Below are 20,306 nucleotides of genomic sequence, written 5' to 3'. Positions count from 1 at the left end.
TGTTATGCAACTGAAAATTCCAACTGCCTTGCGGGGGGGGGGTGAGTTTGAGGTGTGGAATGGAGTGAGGTCCAATCAGCTTCCATATGCAAATGATCTTGGAACGCTGGGCGGGACTGCACAAAGCAGCCAGTCAACCCAGCCAGTGTCTTCTGAGTGGCAGTTCTTTCAGCCTAACACTAAGGAGGCCAGATATATATAAATAAATAAATAAATAAATCCTACCATAATAATAAAGATCATTTTATCGAAAAGTTAAATTCTAGATAAAGCTAGCTTAAATCTTAATACTATTCTCAGGTGTTTTATAATCACTCATATTCTGTTGAACTATCTGTTTATCTTATACGTTTCTTCTTCTTGTGCTTCAGGTTAGCTTTAAGTATTTTAGGTGCAGCTCCCCTTTCTCCAAGTCTGAGGTTTCCAAAGTACTGCTAGAGCTACTTGAGGTGTCATCTGGTTCTCCATCACTAGTTCCCTCTTCTTCAATATTGCCCACAGGTTTTTTTTTGTCATCTTTACTGGGGCTTTGTTGCTGTTTCAAAAAGTCTTTGGCTTTTTGGACAGAGTCAATTTTGTTCTTCTTATCCTTATAGTTGAATACGAGTCCCTCTGGAAAAATCCATCTATAGGTGATTGTGTTGTTGTGGAGGAAGAAGATTAAATCCTTATATTGCTGCCTTCACTTCTGCTTCTCGAATGTAATGTCCTTTAAAATTTTTACTTCTTTGTCTTTAACCTTCAGGACTTTTCCAGATGTAGCTTTCAAGACATTGTCTCTGGTGGATCTTTTAGCGAATTTCACATATATTTCTCTAGGCAATTTATTTTTCTTAATAAAATCTGGATAAGTTCGATAAGCCAAATCTCTATTGTTTTGCAACACATCTTGTTTAAGATCTGTCATTGGTGCTGACACTTCACTTAAAATTACTTTCAGGAATACTTTGAAAGCGTAAGACATACATTGATCTTTCCATTTTAAGTTGCAGCAATTGGCCTTTATCTGAAGCTCTCTCTTTTTCCACTTCCCCCAATATTTATTCAATATCTTTTGTCTTTGTTTCAACTTTCTTGATGACTCTATCAGTTTTATCTGCTCTTTTATGCATCTGTGTCAGTTGCTTTTGGACATTTATAGACAATCATACATAACATGTATTTCCATACAATTCGAGTCTGTCTTATAACTTCTCCTTAATCTATTTATGTACCCTGGACCATCTTTTCTGATGTATCTCATCATCTTTGCCTTGCATTATAACATTTACTTTATCCATCTCTGCTAATGTTAACAATTTATTAATTAACTCATTTCCGTACGGAGTTTGGTCAGACTTCTAATATTTTGCCCATAAAATTCTAGCAGATGTTATAATCATTATTATTGAATATTTATCACCATACTTAATCTTCTCAGGTAACATATTTAACAAATAATATTCTGGCTCTAATTCCAAATTTATATTGATAATTTCAAAAATTACCTTCTGAATCTTATGCCAATATTTTTGAACTTTATGACAATTCCACCACATGTGATAATACGAACCAACCATTTTTTTTACATTTCCAACATTTATTTGCATTATTTTTATAATATTTTGATATTTTTACAGGCTCTCATAAGCTTAGATGTTTTCCAAATTTTCGACCAGGCATCTGTGTCTAAATTATGCCCTATATCTGTCATCCATGAAATCATAGAAGGTTTAATCGTCTCATCTAACATATATTCCTCTAATAACAAATTATATAATTTTTAAATCAATGTATCACTGGATGAGAGCCATATCATGTCTAGTTCATTCTTTTTAGTTTCAAAACCGTAGGCAGCAATTTTAGCATATCTAGATTTTAGTTGTAAATGTTGCCACCATGATAATTGAGTATTTTGTTTTAACAGTTCTTCCCCTGTTTTTAATTCATTATTCTTTTTTTAATAATAATTCATAACACTGTCTACTATTTGATATAACTAACGATGGTTTAGTAAAGGCTTCTAAAGGTGATACCCAGAAGGGAATTTTCCTATAATATCTTACTTTTATATTGTCCCATATTTTAACTAGTGTTCCTCCAGCGCCATTCTTCTCCCTCTACCAGACATTGTTTATACAAGAAGAAAGTTTTTGGATTTAAAATCAACGTTCTCTGCTTTAGATATGCTTTAGATTAGTTTGCAGCTTTTGGTCTCAATTGCAGTCTCACATGGTTGGTTTCGCTTATTTCCTTTTCTTTATCATTGAGAGACTGTTCAATTTGGGTGTGTGTATCCCCATCCCCCACCTGCCGCTTATTTCTTGAGTTAGCCATTGGACTTAAAGTTTTAGCTGCTTGTATAGGGGATTGCTTAACTCACTGTTTTTTCATGTTTAAGTCATTGTAGGAGAGTGATCACGCTAGATTACTTGTCCACTCGTCCGGCAGCCAGCTCTTGTTGCTATGATGGCTTCGCAGTGGCAGGACCTCTCAGGGTAGGGAGAGCCTCGATCCCTCAGCCGTTGCCTCGGAAGAGGCTCTCCTCCGCACCCCAAGCTGGAAGTCCCCTACAAGGACTCCGGGGGGCCCTCCTGTCTGCCGCAACTCGGTGCATCTACATCAGAAGCTCGTTGGGACGCATCCGAGCCTCAAGTCACTAAAACTGGAAGTCCAGTTTTAAGTATCCTGTTGCCCTATAATAATCTTCTTTCATCACTTATTCTATGAATGTACAATATGAACACACTGGAGTTATTTTGATATATCTTCAGTTTGTTTCTGGCCTCAGTTCAAAATGTTGCTTTTGACTTTTAACATCCTAACCATTGTGGAAGTGTAGTACTTCAAGGACATCCTTCTCCAGTATGAACATATTTGTACACTAAGACCACTTGAAGAAGCCTTTCTGGGTGGGGGCACCAAGCTTGTGGACCTCTGTGCTTCATTAGGCTTCTTTGGCATTGTAAGACTATTCTATTTACACTGGATTTTAATCTCTTGCTAATTTTCTTTTGATCATTTCAGTTTTAGTATATGTCCTACGAATTCTCTTAAATTAACTGCCAGTTATCTCCTGTTCTTAATAACTGCTGGTTTTGGATAGTTCTCAAGTTTTATTTTGCTCTGCTGTTTTTAATATTTCACTTGTTGTTGTTTTAAGATGTATGATGGATTTCATTTGGTTATATTGAGAATCCTTGTGTCCAAAAAGTGAAGTACAAAGATTTAAATAAATATAATTGTTGATTTGGTGGTGGGGGAAGGGGAGACAAATGGCACATTATATGCAAAAGTTCCAATACGGCTTCTTAAAAAATGAAAAGTATTCGCAGGAGGCTGCAGTTTTCACCAAAGTAATAATGGGGAAAGGGGAAGAGGGGTGCTTAACCCTTTTTCTGCTGGACTACTACAGAGGTTTTGCTGTATTAAATATGTAAGTGCCATTAAGTCATAACTGACTATGGTGACTCTCACCAAGGGGCTTTCAAGGCAAGTGAGAAGCAGAGGTGGGTTGCCATTGCCTTCCTCTGCAGAGTCGTCCTTGGTGGACTCCCATCCAAATACCAACCCTGCTTAGTTTCCAAGATCTGATGTGACCAGGCTATACTATGGTGCTTTCTCTCTACCTTTGCTGTATTGGGAAGTCTGAAATAGTTACTACAACTTTGCTGTATTGGGAAGTCTAAAATTGTGTGTGTGTGTGTGTGTGTGTGTGTGTGTGTGTTAAATAGCTTGTAATACTTTCCCTCAAAGTTTACACATTTTGAAAATTCTTTTAGCCATCTCACTCAGTTTGTAGAAGAGCATTTTATTTCTCTAGCCAAACAAAAGCAGAAACAATTGCTAAGAAGTTTACTACTATCTTATTCTTTATATGATTAGCATGCTTATTAATAGCTCATGGAGTCTCCAGTAAGTACACTAAATTAATTCCTAGTCTTCAGTTTTGTCTTATCTTTGTATATTGAGGAATTAGCACATCAAACCTGTTTCTTTTACATATGTAAATGTGGGACTTAAGCAGTGGCTTCATGCTGGTTATTTTAAAGTCGTACCATAATCGTATTTAGCCTGATTAGCTTTAAACACAAAATTATTTGAGGAAAAGTATTACAAGCTATTTAATTTAAAACACACACACACACAATGAGGTAATCCTAAAAGTGAAATTTAGGCTGTGGTTCTGAACTTAGTTACTCATGCACATGTCCCGGCAAGACTAAGCCCTCAATATGTGAGTATATATGTGAGTATATAATTGCATATAGATAGGATTCAGTGTGGTGCAGTGGAAAAGATATCAGTTGTGACTCTTGGGCACTGCAATTCTAGTTCTATCAGAGACATAGACTGACTAGATAGTCTTGGGCATGTCCTTTCCATGCCTTAGTGACCCCCACTGAAAAATAAGAATAATATTTTCATGTTTCATCAGTGGTGAGGCATTGCTGTGAGCTTATAAAACAATCAATTAAAATACTTTGTTGAAAATGATAAATATATATTTGCCCTGTCTTAACATACATGTAAGAGCACCTTATGTTTTGAATATCAGCGAGCAAGCAGTCTGTATTGACAGTCAAGGAGAATAATCAGTCATTGGTAATGTCCCAAGGCAAATCCATCCAACTCACTAGCTTTGCTTCAGAACAGAAAGCCAGGGTACTCCCAGATACTCCCATCCCATTTGATGATTTGCTGGGTTTTTCCCTGTTGAGTTTCTTGGAGGGAAATGTTAGACATTTTCATTCCAACCAATATGGGAATAATGACACTCACCTCCTTTACAAGAATATTGCAAGATTTGACATAATGTATACGGAGAACCTCCCTCATGGATCACTGCCTTCCGTGGTTCGATGGGGCTGTGGGCTATGCTGTGGAGGGCCACCCAGGATGGACAGGCCACAACAGAGAACTCAGACCAAGTGTGATCCACTGGAGAAGGAAATGGCAACCCACTCCAGTATCTTTGCCAAGAAAACCCCATGGACAGTAACAAAAGACTACCAGATATGAAGCTGGAAGATGAGCCGCTCAGGTTGGAAGGTGTCCAATATGCTACTGGGGAAGAGCAGAGGGCAAGTACGTTACCCCAGAAAGAGTGAAGTGGCTGGTCCACAGCCAAAAGGACACTCAGCTGTGGATGTGTCTGATGGTGAAAGGAAAGTCCAGTGCTGCAAAGAACAATACTGCATAGGAACCTGGAATGTAATATCTATGAATCAAGGTAAGCTTGACTAGGTCAAAAAAGATGGTAAGACTGAACATAGACATATTGAGAATCACTGAACTAAAGTGGACAGGAATGGGCAAATTTAACTCAGAAGACCATTATATCTACTACTGTGGCCAATAATCACATAGGAAAAATGGTGTGGCCTTTATAGTCAACAAGAGAGTGCAAAAGGCAGTAATGGGATACAGTCTCAAAAATGACAGAATGATCTCGGTCCGAATCCAAGACAAACCATTCAAAATCACAGTAATTCAAGTCCATAGACTGATGCAGAAGAGGCTGAAGTGGACCGGTTCTATGAAGACCTACAACACGTCCTAGAACTAACACCAAAAGATGTCCTCCTTATCATAGGGGACTGGAATGCTAAAGTAGGAAGTCAAAAGGTAACCGGAATAACAGACAAGTTTGGCCTTGGAGAACAAAATGAAGCAGGGCAAAGGCTAACGGAGTTTTGTCAAGAGAACACGCTGGTCATCGCAAACACCCTTTTCCAACAACCTAAGAGGCGACTCTATACATTGACATCACCAGATGGGCAACACTGAAATCAGATTGATAATATAATTTGCTGTCAAAGATGGAGAAGCCCTATCCAGTCCGTAAAATCAAGACCTGGAGCTGACTGTGGCTCAGATCATGAGCTACTCATTGCAAAATTCAGACTTAAAGTGAAGAAAGTTGGAAAAACCATTAGGCCATACAGATTTCACCTAGATCAGATCCCTGATGAATATACAGTGGAGGTGAAGAATAGGTTTAAGGGACTAGATTTGATAGAGTGCCTGAAGAACTATGGTCAGAGGTCCATGACATTGTACAGGAGGCAGCAATCACCATTATCCCAAAGAATAAGAAATGCAAGAAAGCAAAGTGGCTGTCTGATGAGGCTTTACAAATAGCAGAGGAAAGAAGGAAAGCAAAAGGCAAAGGTGAAAAGGAAAGATTTACCCAACTGAATTCAGATTTCCAGAGAACAGCAAGGAAAGATAAGGAGGCTTTCCTGGATTAACAGTGCAGAGGAAAACAACAGAATGGGAAGGACTAGAGATCTCTTCAAGAAAATTGGAGAAATCAAGGGATCGTTCCATGCAAAGCTGGCCATGATAACTGACAAAAACGGTAGGGATCTAACAGAAGCAGAAGAGATTAGGAAAAGATGGCAAGAATACACAGAAGAACTATACAAGAAGGACCTCAATGTCCTTGACAACCACGACGGTGTAATCACTGACCTTGAGCCAGACATCCTGGAATCCAAAGTCAAATGGGCCTTAGAAAGCATTACTAACAACAAAGCTAGTGGAGGTGATGGTATCCCAGCTGAGCTATTCAAAGTCTTAAAAGATGATGTTGAGACAATGAACATGAAATTAAGCAAACTCTGGAGCACAATGGAAGACAGGAGGGTCTGGCATGATATGGTCCATGGGGTCGCGAAGAGTCAGACTCGACTGTGCAACTGAACAACATACAGAACACTTTGTTTAAAAAAAATCACTGCTGTCTTTATACTAACATGTAGCATTCAGGGCAGCTTACACATAAACACCACTAAAACAGAAATGAAAAAGCCCAGCGACAGTGACTGTGCAACCCCTCCCCCAAATCTGGCTATAGCACATATTTCCCAAGAATAGCTGAACAGAATGTAAAAACACTGACCAGGGCTCTTTTTGTAGAAAAAGCCCAGCAGGAAGTCAATAGCACAATAGGCTACCACCAACAGCAAGAACTCATTAGCATATTAGGCCACACCCTGACAGCACCACTCATTAGCCCATTAGGCCACACCACCAGCTGATGGGAGGGGAATGAAACTGACTAGAAGGGGCAAGGTAGCTTTCCTTTCCTTCCCCAGGGGAAGGGAGGCTGGGGAAGGAATGGAAAGCTGCCCTGCCACTTCTGGTCAGTTTCACTCCTTGACCAATAAGTGTTAGGTCTAACAGCTGATTGGAGGGGGGGTGAAATACAATTCAGGTTTGAAGAGGTGCAATTCATGTTTATTTAATTTTTTATTTGATGTTGTGTCTGCCCCAAAAGGAAAAAAAATGCCCCACAAGCAAAAAATCTTGGGTATGGGCCTGGATCTGAGCAGGGTATAATGCTGTTGAATCAACTAATTAAAGCAACCATTTTCTCCAGGGAAACTGATGGGCAGGAAACTGCAGAGGAGAAGTGTGGCTGTTTGCCCCGGGGCAAACTAACATGCAGTAAAGCGATCAGACCTACTGTGGAGGTTCTGTGGAGGTACTGTGGAGGTTCCATGGCAAGGGAGAGGTGCCGATCACAACACACGCCTGCGCGCAATGAAGAAGCGCGCGGCGCGGCGAACTGGTTTTCTTTTTTTGTGTACACTACGAATGCGCATGCTCCGTTGGGTGCGTGTGCGCATCCACGGAGACGTGGGGGAAAAAAACCCCTTTTCCGCAAGGGGACATGGGCGGGCGCCGGATACCACCGGAAACGCGATCAGACGCCCGCCCTTGCCCCGCAGTTTCTGGAAACTAGTACCTCCAAGGTACTAGTTTTTTGCTGCGCTTTTTCGGCAGGAAGCCTCAGTTGTGCCACGGAAGCGCTACGCTTCCCAGATGTGCTGGTGAGATCGCGACCGGAAACTCCGCTTGTCTTCTGTATCTCTTGCGTGGCTAATGTTGCGTGTGACCGCAGCCATATATATATTTCCCCAAAACGTGGTTAAACAGAACAGATTTGGGGCAGAGGGGCACAGGTGAACATCCTTGAGAAGGAAGTTCCAGAAAAAGCCCTCCCTCCCATAGCTACCTGCCTAACTTCTATGTGGAGATACCTCCAGTGATGAAGAGATGGGCAGGTTCCTGTTGGAGAAGAGTCGTTTGGACGCTTTGAACATTCAAAGAATGCATCATAAATTATAAATGTAATTATTTATTATCTTTACAATACAACCCATATTTCAGACAGTTGTCTCCCAACGTGATATACATTAGAGACAGGCCTTGCCCAGAGGGTAACAATGTGAAATTAGGATTATCTGTTTAGATCTGGTCACAAAGCCTCTCATTACTACCGTCCTTCTTCCTTCCTAAACATACACAAAGCCTTTCTGTTTCTCTCACCTCACATTGCCCTCACAGTTTGCCTCCCCATCTGTACTTTAAGGGGGGGGGAAGCAGCACTCTTGTGTATGTCTTTTTCCCCTTCTCTTACTGAACCTGTTCTGCCCATCTAGGAGAGAGATTATTTCTTCTAGGCAAATATTACAAAATGGCATTGAAAGCTGTTTCAAAATACATTCAAGAAGGAGGGCAAGGACTCTAAGGTCAACTGACAGTAATGAGCTGAATGAGGAGATACGGCTGAAATGGGACCCACTGCAACACAGTCCTCTCCAAAGAATCTGTCATTTGAACAACATAAAAAGGTAAAGGTTCCCTTGCTCAAAAGCCAGCCGAATCACATAGGCAGCGACAATTTAGTGTCTGGGCTTCCAGTCTGGTTACCATGGTTTCTGGGCAGAGAGGGATGGCCTGTCTTGCAACCATACTCCTCCCAATGACAAACAATAGGGAAGTAGTAAATGAGAAAGTACAGTCTTCAGTTTTCCTGTCAGAAATGTGGAATGCAAGAGTCGGCTTTCACTTGTCTCCAAAATACCCTAACTATAGAAACGACATGCTGATGGCTGCTAAACAAACTGGCAATCCATTTAGTTTATGGGGCTTCTTTTCTCTTTCAGTTTTGTTCTCTTTGTATACAAAATTGATTAAAAGTTACATGACACCACTTTGGTTCATATGAGTAATTTCTGATTCTGCTGAAAATGCCCTCCAATATGTGATGGTACTCTGGAGTAAACACAACCCTTGGTACCTTCTATGTCATTCTTTCAATTCACTTTTAAGTGTGTATTAATTTTTTTTAAGTGTGTATTAATGAAGAATGACTTGGTTTATGCCCTTCTGACATCTGGAAAAAAACAACAACCACCTAGGTTTGCAATAGAACAAATGGCTGAGGCTGCCGTGTCTGCTGGATTAGCAAGAGAACTTCTGTTGGCAGTTCTCTTCCCCTGCTGCCACTTGGTGGGCCACTGAGGGCAAAATGGGGGGGAGGAATCACTATTGCCATGGTGACATCACTTCGGGCTTGAACCAAAAGTGATACTACATGTAGGGGCGATGCACTAGCATTCACCCAAAATTCTGTTGTTAAATCATAAAGTCTGAGATGAATGCTAGAGCATTCCTGTGCAGTGACATCACTTGTAGGCTGCACCATGTCACCAGTGACATCATCACATTGCCACAGAAGCCCCCCCCCCTTTGCAGGTAAATCTTCCACCGTGTGCCAGTCCCATGCAGGCAATCATACTAACGGCTGACATAGTATATTTATTCAGCAATGACTGATGGTAAAAGGAAAGTCTGATGCTGCAAAGAACAATACTGCATAGGAACCTGGAATGTAATATTTATGAATCAAGGTAAGTTGGATGTGGTCAAAAATGAGATGGTAAGACTGAACATCAACATCTTGGGAATCAGTGGACAGGAATGGGCGAATTTAACTCAGGAGACCATTATATCTACTACTGTGGCCAAGAATCCTGTAGAAAAAATGAACATAAGAACATAAGAGAAGTCAGTGTTGGATCAGGCCAATGGCCCATCTAGTCCAACACTCTGTCACACAGTGGCCAAAAATACCAGGTGCCATCAGGAGGTCCAGCAGTGGGGCCAGGACACTAGGAGCCCTCCCACTGTTGCCCCCCCAAGCACCAAGAAGACAGAGCATCACTTGCCCCAGACTGAGAGTTCCTATCTATACCTTGTGGCTAATAGCCACTGATGGACCTCTGCTCCATATGCTTATCTAATTCCCTCTTGAAGCTGTCCACGCTTGTAGCCGCCACCACCTCCTGTGGCAGTGAATTCCATGTGTTAATCACTCTTTGCGTGAAGAAGTATTTCCTTTTTTCTAGCAATATGATTCTGAACATAGAAGAGTTGTGCACATTCATTTGTAAACATTTGCATCCATAATGTATTTGGGTTCTGAAAAAGTTATGGAGGCCATTACAAAATGTAAAACTCTGGCCCCAACATCGAACCTATTTTGATTCATTAGAGTGGTGTCACTGATCTACAGTTAACAGTGGAAATGGTCAGAAACACAGAATGTTACAAAGCAAAACTTCAGGGAAATATTCTGGAGATTAAGATGCTAACCACAAGATCTGAACTACATGTGATATGTAGTTCTTTCAAAAAGAAAGCAAACCGAAAAGTAGCCGCAGGGGATTGCAGAGCTGAACAGATGAATGATAAGGAAGGAAGGTACTGGGTCATTGGTCAATGTATAGAAAAACATCTTAGGGGGGGTTAGAGAGGCCAAGTCTATAGCGAGAAACCACTCACAGCAGGTCCCGCCAATTGTGCTGCTGCTTGGTAGAGAAGCAAGAGTAAAATTGTGGGAAGTGCCAACACTGCAGTGTCACTTTCAGAGTGAACCCCAAAAGTGACATCACTGTGTTGGGGTGACACTCTAGGATGTACCTGGAACTCCATGGTAAAAACCCTGGAGTTTGGGATGAACTGTAGAGTATCACACTGATGGCACTACTAGGTTTGTTATGGAAGTGTCACCACAACATTGGTCCAATACAAATAATCAGGAATTCCCCCCCCCCCATGTCTCTGGTAGGTTGCTAGCACCCTAGGGAAGGTGATTTTGACCCCAAAAATGATTGGAGAGGAAAGCTTGTAGTTTCCTGAGGCTACTTTTGGTTTAAAAGAAATCAGTGAAATAGCATCTATGATAGTGAGTCAGATCAAGTTTGGAAATGAAAAAGAGAAAACAAAAATGTAAGTCTATATGTCTGTACTACACAAAAGTAGTGTGCACTCTGACAAAACATTTTGACAGCTTACCTTGAAGGAGATTTCATACTGTTCCCCACCCCAGATTTCTAAACCTGGATCGTAGCCACCAAGATCCCAAAACCACTTTCTGTTTACAGCAAACAGACCTCCAGCCATAACAGGGGATCTGCAGAAAGAATATAGTGAAGTGTAAATGAAGGGTACCATCATGACATAGAGAAAAATGACAATCTACTTTGACAGACACTGCTGTGATGTTCATTTTCAGCTTTGTATGTATCATGCAGCTCCCATCAGCATAAAACTCAGGTACTGGGAGTTTCACTCATGAAAAGTGATAAATCTTCCTCCAGGCAGAAATAGATTGGAAAAAGGGACAGGTTTTCACATTCAAACAAAGATAGCTCATGGTGATCATGATTATAGCGATTAATGGTTGCAAGTTGTATTATGAACCGTACTTGGGGCTTTTCAACTTTATTGACTTCAAGAATATTGACAGTCCTTTTCTATATATGAATAAATTGAGCTATTTTATTGAATGTTTTTTCCTTAGGTATTTTGATTTCAACTTTCCATTTCCAGCCAAGGTAAGCAAATTACAGCAATGCTCCTTTTCTGCCCTTCAGCATCAACATAATCAAAATATAATGTCCACTTAGTACACAGATGAGCTTGTAATAGAGAAGCTTAATAAAAAGAATATTTGTATAAGGAATAAAGCTGAAGAATTACGGGATTTCTCAGAAGACCTTTTATTCAAAAATTTTGATTTTTGACCCTGATGAATATGTACTTGGCAAGGGCTATCTTTTTTGAACAACAAAAGGGATAATTATTCAACAGCATCAATAGGATACAGTTACAAAGTTCCATTTATTTATTTTGGTTTGCCGCAGATGTGAAGAAAGATAAATGTCATGGTACTAAGTTAGACCTGATTAGGAACCACTGGAAGTGGAGCTGGATGCATGAGCTAAGTAAACTACAGTTTAGGGCCCCAGATTATGATGGCCCCCCTCCCCAAATTACTAAGTGTGAGGGTTCACATGGATGCAGAAGGACATGGTCACCCATCAATGGCTAACAAAGAAACATTTTTTCCCTCTCTGATAGGTAAAGCTAGCTCTCCTCTGGGGAGGAGTCCATACTTGGGGGCATCCTTCCTTCAGGTAAGTTAGGCCACAGAGAGATGGCACCCATCAGGTTGTATCCCTCATTAAGCCTTCCTCCCTTCTGCCCCACCTTTCCACCTTTTCCTAGACAGTCTACCCCCAGGCATTGAACCCCACCTGTCACGGGCTGGGGTGCCAGTCAAAGGGAGTTCAGAACAGGACAAGGTCAGGAGCCAAGAAGACAGTGCAAAGTCCGAAGCCAAGCCAGGGTCAGGAGCCAGAAACACAGAGCCAAGTCCAAAATCACAAACCAGAAGCGTAGTCACAAAGCCAAGCTGGGGTCAGGAGCCAGGAATAAATAACCGAGTCCAAAGCCATGGGGTCCAAAGGTCTAGGTGCAAGACCTGAGCCAAAGTGGATACAAGCAGCATGAAGCTGACTCGTTGCTTCCACAAAGAGTATTGCCCAGAGTGTGGAGTTAAATGCTGCTACCAATTAGCCAGCTGCACAATCGCCCAAGGTCCTGTTAGAACTCTGGGCTGGCCGAGCGTCTTCCCTGTAGCCTGGCCTCTCATTGCCCGGTTGCTAAGTTTTGTTGCAGTCACTCCCTTAAACGAGTCACACGTGTGAGTGAGTCAGGAGGACTTTCAGCTTGCAGTTCTTTCCCCTTATCTGGGCCAGGTGTGAAGACTGCTGCTGCAGGCAACCGCCAGCTATCCTCCTCTGCTGCTTCAGAGGGGCCAGCTGCAGTTTCTGCAAGCTCTGGCAGCTCTTCCTCATCCACCCCCATGACACTACCTAGCTGACATTGGCTCCTCGCTCCCGCTGTCCACCTATTCCTACTTCCAGGAGAGTCAAGCAAGTCTGTATGCCCCAGCTGTTGTGGAGTTGCCACTTCTGGACAAAGAGTTGAAGGAAGTGGACCCTCATTGCTGGGGTGTGTTGCTGCACAGGGTAAAGAACTAACTATCCACAATCACAGGTACCAAGTTTACAATCCAAATCAGCCCCACCTCCACATCTGCTTTTTAATGTTTTATGAACATCAGGAGATCCAACCACATATAAAATGTAGTTTTAATGTTATATCTAGATTAGACAACCAAAGTTTCTGTAAGTATCTTAGGTTAGCTATTCAGATGTTATTATTTTTTTCCTTCCTGTTCTCTGTTCTTATATTTGTATATTCCTGCAAATTTATCTTAATAAACTTTATTAGTTATATCTTGTGGTGTTTTTTGTGTTTTGGTGCTTCAATCTAAATCCAGTACTTTGGCCTATATTGGCTACAGCTACCAGAGTAATAGTTTTTGGAACCTGACTTGCAAGTGTCCAACCTTGCAGTGCTGACTTCTTGATCAACACCTAGAAGGGCTAGACCATTGGTCTTTGACTGGAGAGTTAGTAAAGGGACTCCTGAGGGACCTTCCACTCACCCCTGCTCTATATCACACCAGTTCCACTTTTCAAAACAGTATTGTTCATCCCAAACCTAAAATGCGCACAGCCAGTTTGGTGTAGTGGTTAAGTGCGTGGACTCTAATCTGGGAGAACCGGGTTTGATTCCCCCACTCCTCCACTTGCACCTGCTGATGTGACCTTGGGTCAGTCACAAGCTCTGGCACAGCTGTCCTTGAAAAAGAGCAGTTTGTGTCAGAGTTCTCTCAGCCCCACCCACCTCACAGGGTGTCTGTTGTGGGGAGGGGAAGGGAGAGGAGTTTGTAAGCCGCTCTGAGACTCCAAGTGAAGGGCGGGGTATAAATCCAATCTCTTCTTCTTCTTCTTCTTTTTTACCCAGAATTCACACACTAATTCCCACCACCATCTCTGCTACACAAAAACTATTCTTCAGAGATAACATAAGAATAGACTTTAAACTTTAAAACTTAAGGAACTTTAAAACTTCCTGATCCAAATGAAATCCTCATATTTGAAAGAAGAAGAAGATATTGGCTTACAAACTCCTTTCTCTTCCTCTCCCCACAACAGACACCCTGTGAGGTAAGTGGAGTCAGAGAGCTCCTTCAAGAACTGCCCTTTCAAGGACAGCTCTTGTCAGAACTATAGCTTGCCCAAGGTCAACCAGCAGCTGCAAGTGGGGGAGTGGGGAATCAAACCCGGTTCTACCAGTTTAGAGTCCGCACACTTAACCACTGCACCAAACTGGCTGACATATGAACGTTCAGAAGATTTTCTATTATTAGTGAAGCTACCTACAGAATAAATAGGAGAGGAAAGAGCTACAATTTCTGGCATTTGATTCGTTTTTCCTTTTCAAAACTGACTTTTTGTGCAATTCTCTGTGCAGTTTAACTCCACAGTACGTCTTGATGTTTTCTATTGGGCAGCAGGGCTTGATATGATAAAGACCGCTGTCTGCTTTTAAACACTGCCAGAACTGAGGCTATGCTTCTGTGGTTCCTTTGTTTGCATTCCACAGTCAGGCTTGAATGGATTAGAGCATTATATGGGACACAATACCACTGTCAGGTTGGTTCAGACAATTAAGGGCTACGGAATAGTCACTTTGTGTCTCACTGCCACTTGAATGAAGTGGCCAACCCCACGGTGAAATCATGAGGTTGTAGGCTACACAGGATCATCTGTTTCAGTCAGGAACTCCAGTAAACATAGCCAAGAACTCTCCTGAAACCTTTTCAGATCACAAAGTCCTTGAGTATAATAGCCAAATAATCGATAACTTGCAGATGAGACGTCTGAATATAGCTGTGCTACTAAACATAATTTGGTGCCAAGGAGTGGGCACAGTTTGTAGAAGGCTTGGGATTCATTCTTCAATATCTGCAGTTAAAAGACCTCTAATTACTACATGGTCGATGAGTTTAAAAGCAATTTCAAACATACACTTCTACATGGAGCAATCTCACACCAATTTAGAAATGCAGGTAAGATGGAAATACACATATGACACCAATTAAATAGTTCCTTCATTTGTAATAAATAACATATACTTCCCAGCTGAGCAGTACTTATGTGAGAATGAACCACACCATTCTTCAAAAAGGATATTTTGGAGCTGGAAAAAGTATAGAGAGCAACCAAGATGGTTAGAGGGCTAGAGCACCTTTCCTATGAGGAGAGCTGGAGAATCTGTGACTTTTCAGTCTAGAAAAGAGATGGCTAAGGGGAGATGTGATAAAGGCTTACAAAATTATGCATGGGTTGGGGCAAGTAGATAAAGGCTGCAGTCACACACTCTAAATAATCCACTTGAGAGCCAGTTTGGTGTAGTGGTTAAGTGCTCGGACTCTAATCTGGGAGAACCGGGTTTGATTCCCCACTCCTCCACTTGTACCTGCTGATGTGACCTTGGGTCAGTCACAAGCTCTGGCACAGCTGTCCTTGAAAAAGAGCAGTTTGTGTCAGAGTTCTCTCAGCCCCACCCACCTCACAGGGTGCCTGTTGTGGGGAGGGGAAGGGAAAGGAGTTTGTAAGCCGCTCTGAGACGCCAAGTGAAGGGCGGGTATAAATCCAATCTCTTCTCTTCTTCTTCTTCTTTCAGTGCACTTTCTGTTTTATTGTGTGAACTGGCAAAATCCAGTTGGAAAGTGCATTGAAAGTAGACTGAAAGTGGATTATTTAGTGTGTGTGACTGCAGCCAAAGAGAGCTTTTTCTCCCTTACCCATAATGCTAGAACTCAGGGATATTCAGTGAAGCTGTTAGAAAACAGGTTCAGGACAGACAAAATGAAATACTTCTTTGCTCAAGGAGTAATTAGACTGTGGAATTCATTGCAGATAGGGGTAGTGATGGCCACAAGCACAGATAGCTTTAAAAAGAAATAAACAGTTTCATGGAAAAAGTTCATCAGTGACTATCAGCTATGGTGACTGAAGGGAGCCTCCATTTACAGAGGCAGCAGAGCTCTGAATATCAATGCTGGAAAGCAACAGCTAGGGAGGGCCTCAGCCTCTGTGCCCTGATTATTTGGCCCTTAGGGCAACTGGTAGGCTGCTGTGTGGAACAGTACGCTGAATTGGATGGACCACTAGTCTGGTCTAGCAGGCTCTGCTTATGTTCTTATTAAGCCCTTCTTTGCGCAGAGATCCATGTTCTTTGCAGTGTGCAGACTTGCTTCCACATGTCTTCTTCTGTTCTTCAAATTGGAAGCTTTCCTGGGAGACTAAGTGGGGGGAGGGGAAGAAAGATGCACTGTACTCACTGCATGTTCTGCAAAGAGAACTTTCCTCTTGCATTCTCTCTGACCCGCTTCCATATGCTATTCACCTAAACTGCTTAACGTTATTTTGGAATCTGTCACATACATAGATCATACTTCATACTGACCCAGCCAGTGGTCATATTTTGAGCCAGGCCACTGATCTGCCAAGGTCTATATTGGCTACTCTGACTGGCAGCAGTTCTCCAAGGTCTCCCATAACTGTCTTACCTATTACCCGATCCTTTTAAAACTGGAAATACCAGGGATTGAACCGGACACCGTCTGCATACAAAGGGAATGATCTACTTCTGAGCCACAGACCGTCCATCATCAACACAGGGCAAATTCTCCCAACAAACAGTATTTGCATGTGTACCTAGGATTTTCTCTATCAGCAGCCCTTGTGTAGAATTTTAGCACAATGCCAAAATGTACGCTTTATATGTAAAAAAGAGAAACGTTATATGTAAAAAAGAAAAAAAAAGTCACAGAAAGCCTGTGATTTCTCACCACACTGACACCCCATTCAAGATTAAAGTTCAACTGCCAAATGCAAGCAAGGCTAGCAATTTTCCAGCCAGATGATCCATCTGAGTCGCACAATATCCTCCCTCCCGTTGCCATGCTGCAAGACTTAAGAAAGATGTTCGTAGCTCAGTAAACCCCATCAATATTTTCAAGAAAATGAACTCTGAATACACAAAGACTGTATTTCAGGAGGATTAATATCCAATTACAACAATATCTACCCTCACTGTAGAGGGGAAGTGAATATATCAAAGGACTATCTTCCTTGCCCAGGGGGCTTGCTTTGCTTTGTTTAGGATTATAGGTGGCTCATTACAATTTCATGAGCAATGCTAAAAGATGCAGAAATACTTTGCCAGCCTCTGCTGACAATGGTTCCCTGCAAGTAGATCAATAGACAGATGTCTGGACTCTAAAACCAGTTCAAACACATCTAAAGTAAAAGCCTATTCCACTGACTGTCATTTACCAACTGGATCCATGTGTATTTTGCTTTCTGACCACGATAATGGTCTTATCTCTGGATTGTGTCCAGTCAACATAAGCAAGAAATTGTTCTGAAGAATTAATTGAACACATCGCATGGAAAGTGCAGTGCATGGTCCACTGGGAGATACCAGAATAAGAAAGGAAGCCTTTCAGACCTTTTCTGAAGGCAAGCAAAGGCCCACTGCAACCTCTCCATGGATGTTGATCAGGAAGCCAGGTCCTAACCACAAAGTAACTCTATGGAGAGGTGACAAATTGTCTTACTTATTGGCTTACATAGACTGTTGGCTTCCTGTTCTTCAAAAGCTGGAGTATATCAAAACTAGTCCCTTATATCCCAGGAACCTGCAGTGCCCTAAATCAAGGAATAATCCCTTTTAAAAATAGTCCCTTTATAATCTTTATGAAAATACAGATGAAGAGTCAGAACATGTCATGTTTGGGCCAATCACCTACTAAACAATCAGGGGAGTGGTGGCACAGAGGATTTATCCTCTGGTTAGTAACATCTGAGCTGAACTGTACGGCTGTCAGTTCTAGCCCCATGTTGGTGTGAGCTACCAGCCTTGTCCCTAGCTCACCATCCACCCAGTGGTTCGAAAGCTTCAGCGAGTAGATAAAATGGGTACCACTCCTTAGAGAGGGTGGGCACACCAAACCCCCCCAGTGGGGGAGGTGTTAGCCGGCGACCGGAATGCTCAGCTCGCAAGATTGAAAGACTCCGAGAAGCCTGTAATGGGCCGTTCCAGCCAGGCAGTGGCAGTGCGGTGCTGCAAGACCTGGAGAAGCTGACGTCATCTAGCCAAGCCGAAGTGAATATGCCGACGGAACACGTGTGACCCTGCAGCTGAACAAACCCTTGCCGACTGTGAATGTGTGTGATTAAAAGATATATGTTGTCCTCCCTTACCCCCATAAATCATTGTTAGTCCCGCATGAATGAGTAACTGTAAATCGCTCAGAGCCAGCAAGCTCTGCAGGATTGAGCGATTAATAAATTGAAAGATTATTATTATTATAATGGTAGCGATAGGTGTTTCAGTGACTGATCTATAATGCTTTACTGATGAAAAACCTTTGGAAGCTGTTTTATGCTTAACAATGCAAGCCACAAATAAAAGTATTTTGGATCTCCCATTAGCAATAGTACCTAATATTAATAGCTTGGAGCCTACTAAGTAATTTACGGTGTGATCATAAGCAGAGTTACATCCTTCAAAGCCCATTGACCAATACAGTTAGAAGAGTACACTTTTGCTTAGGATTGCACAGTTTCAGTGAGAAGTGTTTTTCAGTGATTAACCAATATTCCATTGTTTAAGTCTGAATTTGACTGCAAACTGTAAGAAGCACTCTTAAAAGCTGTCCATTTTATAAATATCAAAAGCTGTTCCAAATTGCGTTATAAATGCTTTTCAATTGCATCTTTGTGAACTGCTTTCTGATGGGTGTCCCTGTCCATCTACCATTCAGACAAAAATTAAAATACCATTCAGATATAAAAAATAACTTATAAAAGAGGTTCCTTCCTTGATCCTGCTGGGTTGGGGTAGTGGTGGTGGAGAGCTACATGGCTTGCCTCTCTATAACTCAAGACTTGGCTACTTTGCCTGCCTGGCTCCCATAACTAAACATGTTCCTAATTCAGTGTTCTAAACTGGATCACAAATATTTTACACACTCTTACACTGCTACCTGCAAACAGTAGTTTTATCCAATTAGTTCTGAGCAAGTACCGATACGATGAATTTTTGGGTGTGTGTGTGAGTATTTGTGTGTGTGTGTGCTTGTGAGCCTGGAAGTCATGGTGACTTCTGGCAACCCCTAGTGGGGTTACCACATTTCAGAGAGGGGCAAGATATTACCTGCCTCTGAGTCCCAGCCCTGGTATTCCTTGGAGATCTCCCACCCAAGTACTCACCAGGGTTGGCCCTGCTTAGCTTCTGAGTTTTGACAAGATTGGGCTTGCCTGGGCTATCCAGGTCAGGGCCCAATGTGATGAATATTGAGAACCAACAACAAATGCGGAAGCAAAAAAACAGCACATATATGTGGGAAATAGTTGATTTTAAATGATTGACTACCTGCTTTGGTTACTCTGGGATGTAGGTAATCCAAAAAGTCAGAAAATTTTGAGCATTTATTGACAGTGGCTACCTGGCCAGCAGCCACGTTGAATGTCATCAATTGCACAGACTCTAAACTATTCAAAACACCGCTAGTATTAAAATATCCAATGTTATGGGACACTTGACTACAAAGGAAACAGGCACAGAGCAGAGCAAGTTTGATTTTTAAATGTCTTGTCTGAGAAAATTAAACCCTCACTAGTTTCCTTTGGATGAAAGAGCATGGGAGGCTCATTTTGGTCTTTGTGATATTACTTGAATTATACATACACATGGTAGGAGGCAAACAGACACTTGTATGAGGAAGTAAATCTGCTACCCTGCATTATAGCTACACATGGACATCATTTCTGCAAGCAAATTGCCCATTCAGTGAACAGCTACATATATTAAAGAACATAAAGGTTCTTTTGTGTCAAATCCTCAACTCCCATTCAGAATCATTGCAGGAAAAAACCTGTAGACTCATTCACCGTAATCGAATAGCAGACTCACAGGTTCACATTCAGAAACTCTGACAAGATTGGTTTTCTTGTTACCTTTGAAAAACTGTGTGAGAGGGGCTGAGACCAGATCCCTCAAGTCCATTGCCAAAGCTAGCACTGTACCATTAAGATTCTCAGTTCCCACTGTAACCCCTTCTCCACTGAATCACATGATTTCTCAATGCCTTTTGTCATGAGTAGTACAGTAGCATGTGATTTTAGAGTGCTATACCACAAGCTTTACAAATTCCTTTCAAGATAAACATTTTTTAAAAAACTCGATTCTAAACC

General features: G+C 41.8%; 1 protein-coding gene across 1 annotated transcript in view; it reads right to left on the bottom strand.

Annotated features, from left to right (window-relative positions):
* Window positions 1-20,306, bottom strand: part of LOC107124032 (polypeptide N-acetylgalactosaminyltransferase-like 6) — a gene marked incomplete at its 5' end in the record, with an annotated part of 130,234 nt that overhangs the window by 46,611 nt on the left and 63,317 nt on the right. The window contains one exon of the mRNA XM_015427418.1: window positions 11,134-11,251. Coding sequence (XP_015282904.1) covers window positions 11,134-11,251 — 118 coding nt within the window. The remainder of the gene's footprint in view (window positions 1-11,133; window positions 11,252-20,306) is intronic.

This window comes from Gekko japonicus, unplaced genomic scaffold, assembly GCF_001447785.1.
Source record: "Gekko japonicus isolate JY-2015 unplaced genomic scaffold, Gekko_japonicus_V1.1 scaffold2385, whole genome shotgun sequence".
NCBI classification, from domain to species: Eukaryota; Metazoa; Chordata; class Lepidosauria; order Squamata; family Gekkonidae; genus Gekko; species Gekko japonicus.
The sequence above is the reverse complement of the archived record's forward strand: the minus strand, read 5'-3'. Positions and strand labels throughout refer to the sequence as shown.